The sequence below is a fragment of the Macadamia integrifolia genome, chromosome 10 (assembly GCF_013358625.1).
Source record: "Macadamia integrifolia cultivar HAES 741 chromosome 10, SCU_Mint_v3, whole genome shotgun sequence".
In the NCBI taxonomy this organism is placed as follows: Eukaryota; Viridiplantae; Streptophyta; class Magnoliopsida; order Proteales; family Proteaceae; genus Macadamia; species Macadamia integrifolia.
Window position 1 is genome coordinate 30,462,869 of NC_056566.1, and position 10,842 is coordinate 30,473,710.

Below are 10,842 nucleotides of genomic sequence, written 5' to 3' on the forward strand. Positions count from 1 at the left end.
GCTAGTGTGAAACTTACATAATAGCTTAGATATTTTTATAAGTAAAATGTGTACAATGCATAACTAATAATCTAAGATCACTGCACAGTATAGATGTTTGTTTTGAAGAATCGTCCAGTTCAACCATCTGGTTAGGACAATGCATTGCCTGGTCAGTGACTTTGAGAGACAAGGACAACAACAGGGCTGATTCACCACAAATCCTAGTGGTCCTGGAAGAAACAGTTCAAATCTTCCAGTATGGTCCAGTTTTCAAGTAATTACTTCATTCAATCTGTCTGTTTCGGTAATCAAAGAAGTAAAATGAAATAAATCATTTCAATAATGCCACCAATATGCTACACAATTTCTCCTCATCCAATCAAAGTACAATGTGATAAATGTGGGGTGGTTATTCCCTTCAAGTAAAAATACAAATTATAAAAAATTAAATCCATTTGATTCCCTTTTCTTATAATACCATACAATTCCCAAATCATATAAATATGAAGATATCATGCTGAAATAATTATGTTATAAATTTAAAAAAAATATTTTTGTCAGTTGTGACAGCACTTGGGTGGGGACTTTAGGAGATTCATTAACAAGACTAGATGTTTTAAGCTTTGGAAAATAATAAAACACAGTAGTTAGAATTTAAAAGGGAATAAAAATATACCTTTGGGAAATTCACATCAAAGGCAGCCATTATAGCAATAGTGGAAGAGCAAACAAATGCCGCTGAGCTTGACAGTCCAGAATCTACAAGAACAAGATGCCACATGAAATAGACCATATAAAGTCATGACAGTGAACATTACCTGTAGGAACTGTCCCATCAACAAGGATATCAAGTCCAACTGGTTCACCGAAATTTATGCCTTTCGATTTAGCAAATTCATAATATCCTTTGTACCTGCATTAACAGAGACTAGTTCATAGGGGAATAGGCCCAAATGTTCTTAAATTTTCATAGGGGAATAGGCCCAAATGTTCTTAAATTTATCTAATTAATTTATTATGGTTCTTGGTATAGTAATCAATAGGGGAAGGTTAATCAAGAACCAAAGTTGACAATTTTGGTAAAGACAAAAAGGGCAACCCAGTGCACAAGGCTCCTGCTAATGTAGGGTCTGGGAGGGGCAAATGTACGCAGCTTACCCTGCTTCGCAAGAGAGGCTGTTTCCTAGTTTTCAACTAACATGTTGCAATAGTGCCCACTAATTTTGGTGAAGAGAAATATAAAATAAAAGAATTAATGTCATTAACTAACGTCAGTCATCCACCTCATATTTGAAAATCATCCTCTCCTATTTTCTACAACAACGACAACTCAACCTTATCACAACTAAATGGTGTCGGCTTCATGGATCCTTACCCTCCAATCAGCTCTCCTATTTTCAAATATAATATAATATCGTATTTCAAGTGGTATTTACTAACTTTGTGAAATTACAGCTACATTCTGCTCATAAACAAGTGCAAGAAACAAAGTAACCATGTTCTATGTACTTTAACAAGACATGCACTTCAGGCCTCATGGCACTTAAATTTGTTCAGTTCAAACATCACTTTAGGCTTGAAACAACAAGAAAGATCGAGAAAATAGCTTGAATGCTTCATTACAATGTGTGGTACTGCGGCTGTTTCATTCAGCAACTAAGATGATTATTGCTTTTTTTTTTAGCAGGAAATAGATGCCATAAATGGAAATTAATACCTCAACCATTAAACTTAAATCGTCAAACACCACATCTAATACCTCTAAAACAATTCACAAATTTAAAACGCAACAAACAGGTTATTCTAGTGATTCATGAAAATTCGACTCTACTGAACAGATAACTTATAGAAAATGCGCATAGCATGCAGCAAGAGAGTGTTGCTTACTGTGAGAGTGTCATGTCTCACCCGCAAATAACATAGTGGCCCCATTTGTGATTCTTCAAATCAATATCCTGCACAGATGAACAAGATCATATGTTCTGACATGCTATGAAGTTATTGACAAGTGGAAAAGATGATAGAAGTATATAAAAAAAATAGAAATTACACAAGAAGATATTAAGTACATATAAAGGCATAAAGTATTAAGTCCATTAAGTAAATGCTTGTTTGAAATCATAATTGCTGTAAAAGTGTTGGTATACATTTTCGTGGCCCTTACTTAACAGCTCGAGCTTTTGGGGTAATTGCTGGGTGTTCGATCTCTAGTAAGTGCGAGGGGTTTGTGTTACGCATTGTTGTGCCCCTACGTGTTGGTTGTGCCCCTTTGGCGCCATGTGATGGTGTCACATGCAATGTCGTGTGTGTGTGTGTGTGCATGTGTGGGGGGTGTTGTAATGTGTTGATATACATTGTCGCGGCCCTTACTTAACAACTCAAGTTTTTGGGATAAATGGTTGTAACACTACACTATAGTTCATGAACATAAGGATTGGAAAGCACGTGTCCATACATCAGAGTTCTCGTACAAGCAAGAGAGAACTTAAAAATTGGAGCACTCCAAAACTGGAAATGAATTTTTGGACAGTCAAAGTTAGGCATAGGACAGCAGCGATGTATGAACATGATAGAGTTTGGCAATGTCCAAACTTGAGGTGTTGAACTTGTAGAAATATAATGTTAAGCCGCCACACTATTTTTTTTGGGGTGAAAATTCTGCAGTAAATGCTTTCATATGCAGCAGAGGTTCAGGACTGGTAGTACACACATATTTGGATCATTGAAGAGCATAAATGCCAAGAGGTGACAAAAACCAGAAAAATTAACATTCCACCATAAGTTAAAGTCAGCGTGGGTTTTGGAACACCATTGGCTGGATTCAATGGTCTATGATGCATCTAGGTATAGAACCATGCACCTAGACACTCTTGAGTCTTGAGAATAATGAGGATAGAAATACCTCCTAGTCAGATCACCGACCATTTGATTCAATTGCAAACACATTGTTGAGCATGGAGACAACCCAAAAAGAGGCAGAAGTGTGAGGAACAGAAGCAGGATGACTATGGGTCATTAAGATAGAAATCTGGATATGTATAAGTAGACAAAGAGTAGTGGCCGTCTTAAATACTAAGGCTGGTCAAGAAACATGAGAAAATCCAGTAAACCACAATCACCAGAGAGTTCAAGTATGCATTTCCTCGGGATTTAGGAAGCAATCATTTTCATTTTGTGCAGCTGAAGGAATGTAGCTTTCTTATACCCTTTGTATAGTGCTGCAATGTACATGCAGTTGCATCTTTCATTTCTTTAATTATGATTAATTGTTAGAAAAAGAGTCCTCCATTGTAACAAACAACATCAGCACATGTACACATAAGCGAAAGGAGATATAACAGATATCTACTGGTAGATAATCTACATTATTTAATTTTCTATATTTTCTTCAGCACCACAAAGTATAACTACTGTTCCTTATTTTCCAGCAAGTCTGGTCCTCGCGAGATGGCTACCGGAACTTAAAAATAATCGTCCCCTCACTTGTCACCCACCCCACCCCCAACAAAAAAAGGGAAAAGAAAAGATCAGACATTTGATATTTATCTTCAACTTTCTTTTCACGTCATTGTGAACTTTTAAGTGATGTATAATGGTCCCTCGCAACTTACAATATAGGTTATAGGTTCTCTGTTATCACCAAGCTTGATGATAGTTTATAATACTAAACAAGCACAAACATAATATTAAATCAGTCATAGCTAAAGCCAAGAAGACAGATCAATAAAAATTAATGAATCTATGTTTTACTGAATCAACATGTCTCCAAATTCTCAATTGATATAGCATACTGACATGCTTATGGCATAAATTTTTCTCAATGGATTGTCTTTGTAATCTATGGAATGAAGATAAGGGTTGCATAGAACATAGTTGTCACGGAGTAAGATGACCCAAGGCGATGGAGAATGGTAAAAAATCAAGGCGACGCCTTAACAACCTTGGCATAGAATCCTTTGAGACAAAAGTAAACCATATGATTGTTTGAATTTTCATTATTTATGGTCCTCAAGTAAGGAAGAAAGATTTACAAAGAAGGAAGAAACAAGAGGTTAATAATGGAGTGTTGAGAAGGAAAAGAAAAAAGAAAAACGAAAAACTTGTGTGGAGGGAACTTTGAAGATACCAGAGAATAAATACATTAAAATGTTCTTAAAATTTACAGCACAAATCAAGGCAGTGTAAAAATCCCAGGCTTTTCAATCTTAATCTTGCAAGTGTTAAAAATTTATACCTTAGCTATCATAAAAATTATTATATATTTACACCAGTACACACCTTTACAGATGATATAAATTAAAGGCATCCAACGGGGAATGGATTCACAATTGGATAACAATTATAGGCAACCAAACAGGGGATGTCAATTTCCATCTTAGCCCTGCATAAGAGATCGACCTTCCAACTAATTACTGAGTCAGTATGGTGAGTCTACTCACCAAATTTGAAACAATTGGATAGATAGAGGTTGAGCTGGGCACCTTGTAATCACCACATGTGAAATTCCCTCCGCCGCGTCCCCTGCGAGGAGGGATATATCATATATGTTAAGACATCTTCCAAAATTGGAAACTGAATCAATCCGCAGAATATTGAATCTAACAAGTTGAAAAACTTTCCGAAGTACTCAAGCTGCTAAATACGGAAATTGAGATCTTAAACACAAAAGATTTTCTTCTTCTTCTTCTTCTCTCTGTGAAAGAATTTTGCACATGATCAAAATGGAAACCAAACAGTACGTGCAGATAAGAATTGCATGAAGGTAGCTAATTGGCATGGCGTGGCTTTCCATTCCATTCCTTAGTTAAATCAAGTTTTGCAGAGTCATGACTTAACCTCCAAGACAAGCTCGATCCTATCTTCTACGTACACTAACTATATAAAAGGTGGCTGTGGCTATTCCTTCCCTACCTACGACTATTCAGTCTTCTTTGATTAACCAGCAGCAATATTATTCAATTTCTTCTTCACTTCTGATCAGTGTTAACAATGGTGCTGAAAAACTGTCTTGATCATCTTCTTCGTCCCCTTGTCATCTTCTTCTTTTTCTTCTTTATATTCTTTCATCACCTTTCGTTTACTGCTAATGCTGAAAAGATAATCAACATTGAGTCTTTGGGTGCTAAAGGTGATGGGACAACAGATTCGAGTCCGGCAATGTTACAAGCATGGGAGGGTGCTTGCAAGAACTCCACGGAGCCAACTACGATAATAGTACCGAGCAAGAAGTATTTCCTAAGCTCAGCTAAGTTAGATGGACCATGTACCAACAAGTTTACAATTACCTTCCAAATGGAAGGCAGTACCCTTATTGCTCCCGACTACACAAAGATGAGTGACTCGAAGGGTCTTCCATTAGACTACTGGGTAATATTTCAGACTGTTCAAGGGGTGTCTCTTATTGGAGGAGCTCTTGAAGCTCAAGGCAAAACCTTGTGGGATTGCAAAGGAGGAGCTGCTTCTGCCCAATGTCCTCCCGGTGCAACAGTAAGACTTCTACAAACTATTCTCTATTTTTTTTAATATTTTGGTAGAAGTATTAGTTAATTATATGTTTGTATGGATGGATTGCAGTCACTTGCCTTTTTCGGTTCAAAAGATGTAAAAATCCAGAATTTGACATCTAATGATGCGAAGCTGTACCATATTGTGATCCACTCAAGCTTGAATGTAACAGTGGAAGGAGGAAGGATTGAAGCCCCTGGAGACAGTCCAAATACAGATGGGATACATGTCCAGAATTCAACTCAAGTACGTGTAGATGGCACCACTATCATGACTGGTGATGATTGCATCTCCATCGGACCAGCCACTCGTGACTTGCATATTGAGGGAGTCAATTGTGGACCTGGACATGGTATAAGGTAAGTAGTCAAACTCGTGAATTGCAGATCTATGTGAGTATATTGATTGATTGATTGATGGTATAAGGTAAGTGTTGGTGCTATTTGGCTGCAGCATTGGGAGTTTAGGGAAAGACGCAATAGAAGAAGGAGTGGAAGGAGTGGTGGTGATGAACTCGACATTCACTGGGAGTACAAACGGAGTTAGGATAAAGTCATGGGCAAGGCCAAGCACTGCGTTCGTGAGAGGAGTGATTTTTCAGAAGATTATAATGAATAACGTCATAAACCCCATCATCATCGATCAAAATTACTGCCCACACAATATAGGCTGCCCTCCACAGGTACTACTCACTCCTATTCTTATCTTTCTCTCTCCATTGATCATGATATTACTTATAATAATATCTAATATCTTATACGTGTGCATGCAGACCCTTGGGAATCGTACAGAGATAAGTAACGTTACCTACACGGACATCACGGGAACATCGGCCAGTGAAGTGGCTGTGAATTTCAATTGCAGTGTTACCCCTCCATGTAAAGATATCAAATTGCAAGACATAAATCTCAATTACATAGGCGGGAACATCACAGAACGCTTCTGCCTCAATGCATATGGAAGCGTTCTTGGTGGTGGGATCATCAAGCCACCTAGCTGCCTTAAAACTCTCCCACCTAGCATTCTTCGGGGTGGGATCATCAAGCCACCTACCTTCCTTATGGATCTCCCATTATTATTTGGTGATTTGTAAACTTTCAAGTTTGAATAAGTACTAGTTATGTTTTTCCTTTTTTTTTGGTAGAAGGTGTGACATAGTTCTTCTTTAAATAAATTAATTAATTGAAGGGTTATTAGATGTTTATTCCCCTCTCTCTCTCTCTCTTGTTTCATAACCAAGATCTCTTATTATATATATATATATATATATATATATATATAAGCATTAAAAGCATGTTAAGATCTCTTATTGAGTGGATTTCATGAGTGGATCAAGCACTGTATGAGAATAGTTCTCGTACAAAGACCCGATCTAAGCTCTCAAGACTAGTAGAAGAAACTCATGGCATGGACTGAACTTGGCCATTGAAACTAGAGATGTAAGCTACTTAATTGGGTGCTGGGGTCAGGGAGTAACAAGGCTTAGTTTTGGGCCATACAATCAAGAAAAATCTAAGCCTCTTGATTAGAGTCCAGTCCACTAAGAATGTATCTGGGCCAAGCTATCAAAGTTCTTGCTACAACACGTGGGCCGTGTAGAGTGTAGACACACAACTCTTTAGTTTCATGGCTTAGATTTATCTCTAATTATATACGGGAAAATGTTTCTTAAAAAGGCAGTGTGACTCTTGCACTAGTGTGTGGATCAATGGAAGCACTAGTAGAAAAATTAATAGGGATAATATTTCGACCTTTCAAGCTTATTTTTCCTCTATATTATTTTACTTACTTTGTGAGTTAGAGTTGGAGGTGCTAACTATGTGGCACACCCTTTGGCCCGAAAGGCATTGTCTCTGACAAATAAGATGGTTTGGCATGTATCCACTCCTTGGCTGTATGATTTGGATAACATCACAACTTGATCTCTCGATGGTTGTATCAAGGGTGTCATTGTTTTGGTTACGGTTTTTTCGGTTTGATTTCAGTGAGGTTTAGCCCCAAAATGTCAAATTAGATGCCCTTTGATAATTTTTACATACCAAATTCCAATTAAACTTATTACATAGTTACAAAATCTTGCTCATTAAATATTCTAAATATCGAATGAGAAAGAGGTTTATGAGGAAATATGATTCTTATGCCCAGACACATGGGAGCGAAATGACTGACGAGCCCATCATAAAATGAAGTTTGACATATATATAAATGTTTCTTCACGTGCTTTGATTAACCCTTGCATATGCATAGTAACCACACTCCCCCGTATGAAACACTTCTCACTATCTAATATCTTAAAATTCCTTTGCCGGTTGAAACTTGATTGGATAGCGGCAGGAATCTATAGGCCGATTCTATGTTTTCCTGGTCAGGACTGTGGTTTAAAAAAATTAGAACCGGATTGGTCAAATTCTGGTCGATTCCGGATGACTCAAATCATCCGAATAAGAATCGACCCTGGCCGATTTGATCCCCGATACGTATTCTGAAACCTTGACCGGGAGTCCGGGACCGTTCCGGATCCTGATTCCGGGCTTTTAAACATTGCAGCCATAGGCCCATATAGCTTCGAGCTTCGAGCTTCGATTTTAAAATAGCTTTTATAGAGTATCTCGGATTGAAAAGCTAGGGCTAGCGCTTAAGGAAGAACCGAAAGGTCAAAAACCAATGCAACTTACTTCTGCGGACTGCGTTACGGCTCATAAGAGGTAACTCTCCACAGTGGAGACGAAGAGCGGATCGCTTAGAAGATTTGATAGCGGAAATCAGCAGATATCGTTAGGGAAGCCTTAGGGCCTCGACCTCCAGTAGCAATAGATCGATAAAGGTTCGTTCGTTTGTTCGATTGATTCATTGATTTTGCTTCCGTTGTTTCCCTTTCATGTCTGCATCATAATTATCATTACTAGACCCTCTTGTATCTCTTATAGGAATTGCTTCCCTCCAACTAGTTGGTATTTGGTTTAGATTAATTTGCGGGAAGTTGTTTTTATCTCTCCTTTTTTTTTCCCCCTCTAAAACTAGTTTACTTCTGTGCGTAGTTGGTTTGATACATTATCAGTTAAGCTAGGTTTTGTCGTTTTTTTTTTTTTAACGGGTTTATATCACTTTCCTAACTATGTCGATGGAGGGCTTCATTCCCTTGGGATTTGTTTGGTATCCTTGAGTGAGGATATTTGGTGTAATGCCTTATTTCAGTTTTTTCTATGCTCGAATCAGTGAATTTTTTTTTTTTTTTTTTTTCTTTTTATGAATATGATTGTGATTCAATTGGCACTTCTGAAAGTTTCCCATTTGCCAGCATTTCACTCACCAAGTAAATCTCTATTTTATTTATTTATTTATTTATTTATTTATTTATTTTAATGTGTTCAGAGATTAAAAAATAAAAAATAAAAAAGTGTTAATAATATGGGACATTACGGGGATAATTTGAATGAAATACTTGAACAATAGCAATTGCGGTTTGGTTGTAATTGTGAATACTGACTTGCCACAAAACCGTTATCTCAATGTTTCAAATGTGCAGTAACCAATCATGATTCACCAGTGTAGCATAAATCTAACGCTATTACTCTGATTTCCCATCCATCAGTGGAAGGTGAAGGGGATTCTTTTTTTTTTTTTATTGTATGCACTTCTCAGGTTACCAATGCTTGTAAGTGTCCAGCTGTTCAAGAAGGTTTAGGCTATGTTTGGTATGCATTCCCATTCTCATATCTAGAATGCATTCTTAACTGTGATTGGGAACATTGTTTGGATACATATTTTTAAAGTGCGTTGGTTATTTAAAAAAATGCTCATTTTCTTTGTCAGCATTTTGTCAAACAACTCATGGGCATTACTTATGAGATATCTAACTTTATAACTAAAAGCAACGACACCCAGTGGACAAAAAGTTTCAAATTTGAAGGAAGAATGCTCCCAAGAAAGAAAGGAGGGGGAGCAGGCAAGGGAAAATCACGAAAGTGCATCAAGTTTTTAATATCCAGAAGCAGTCAGATGAAAGAAGTAAAAGAAATTTTACATTAAGCTTAGAATAGACCAGAAAAAAATACTGAAGAAGCAAGCTGAAAGAAGGTGAAAGCAGGAACTTTTGAAATGTCGAAGTATCTATTAACTGTGGGATGTTATTGTGACGCCAGCATCTGTTCTAGAAGCATGGGAGACCAGCACGCCAGTGCTAGAATCACAGGCACAATGAGTGAAGTTCTTAGCACGGTTCTTGAGAACAGGAACATGGGCATGAGATTGACAGAATCACAGAGGACCTACTAGTCCTGCAACTCAAAGCCCCGAAGCTGCTGGAGATGATGCGAGTTAGGAATTGCAAATTTGATGAGATGTTACCATTGCAGGGGTCGGTTTCAGATGGGATGTGAACGGAGTAATGATAGAATCCCCACATTCACTGGACTGATCAAAAGAGTGAGCTCATCGTGTTTGAACTCAATGTATTCTAAACCTAACTTGGATGAGTGGTACAGTAATTCATGGTGTCTATAAATTGTGTCATGCATTGTGCTTTGTGACCTCCTCGACTACAAGACTGATATCAAACACAAGACCACATTCAACTTGAGAAGATCTCTGGATTGGAGAGCATGAGAGAATATGAGATTGCCAGAACGCGAACATGGAATGGGTAAAAATCAGATTCCAGAATGAGCTTAATTCTTGGAGGCATTCCAAGATTTAAGAATGGGAATGTATACGCAAACAACGTTTTTTACGTTTCAGAACATGTTCTCAATCCAGAATGCATATCAAACATATGCTTATTGTTTCTAATAACTATCTGTTAATATATATGATAGAACTGTCTTCCTGATGGTTGTGAAGATTATGAGTTGTCCACTGGATATCTGCTCATCTTGTATACACTCCTTAGATTTTGATAAAAATATTTACCCCAATTAAAAAAATGCTTTTGATAGAAGTATGGGTTATCGGTTGATGGTGTTGCCAGGTGTGAAATATACATTTCTCAAATGGCAAACATTCCGACACCCGACACAGATGATGATTTTGATGACATTTATAAGGAGTATACTGGTCCACCTGTATCAACTGCCACCACGGCACAGGAGAAAGCAAAAGTAAACAAAAGGTCGCATGCAAGTTCTGATGATGAAGAGGAGCAACGTGATCCAAATGCTGTCCCAACTGATTTTACTAGCCGAGAGGCTAAGGTATGGGAAGCTAAATCAAAGGCTACAGAGAGGAACTGGAAGAAACGGAAGGAAGAAGAAATGATCTGCAAAATATGTGGAGAATCAGGTCACTTTACTCAGGTATGATTGATTTACAAGGATATGCTGCTTTCGTGAGCCTGGTGTATTAGATATTGTAGGCTTC

General features: G+C 37.6%; 2 protein-coding genes across 3 annotated transcripts in view; both read left to right on the forward strand.

Annotated features, from left to right (window-relative positions):
- Positions 1-4,971: 4,971 nt before the first annotated feature.
- On the forward strand, positions 4,972-6,580 carry LOC122092380 (polygalacturonase-like). Its single transcript, XM_042662691.1, has 4 exons — positions 4,972-5,469; positions 5,557-5,846; positions 5,941-6,169; positions 6,260-6,580. Exons 1-4 carry the CDS (start codon positions 4,972-4,974, stop codon positions 6,578-6,580), a joined length of 1,338 nt encoding a protein of 445 aa, XP_042518625.1.
- Positions 6,581-8,073: 1,493 nt separating this feature from the next.
- LOC122091858 overlaps positions 8,074-10,842 on the forward strand; it is a 6,351-nt gene continuing 3,582 nt past the window's right edge. For both annotated transcript variants that reach the window (XM_042662044.1, XM_042662046.1), the window contains exons 1-2: positions 8,074-8,311; positions 10,454-10,778. In XM_042662044.1, coding sequence (XP_042517978.1) covers positions 10,476-10,778 — 303 coding nt within the window. In that variant the 5' untranslated portion in view covers positions 8,074-8,311; positions 10,454-10,475. The remainder of the gene's footprint in view (positions 8,312-10,453; positions 10,779-10,842) is intronic.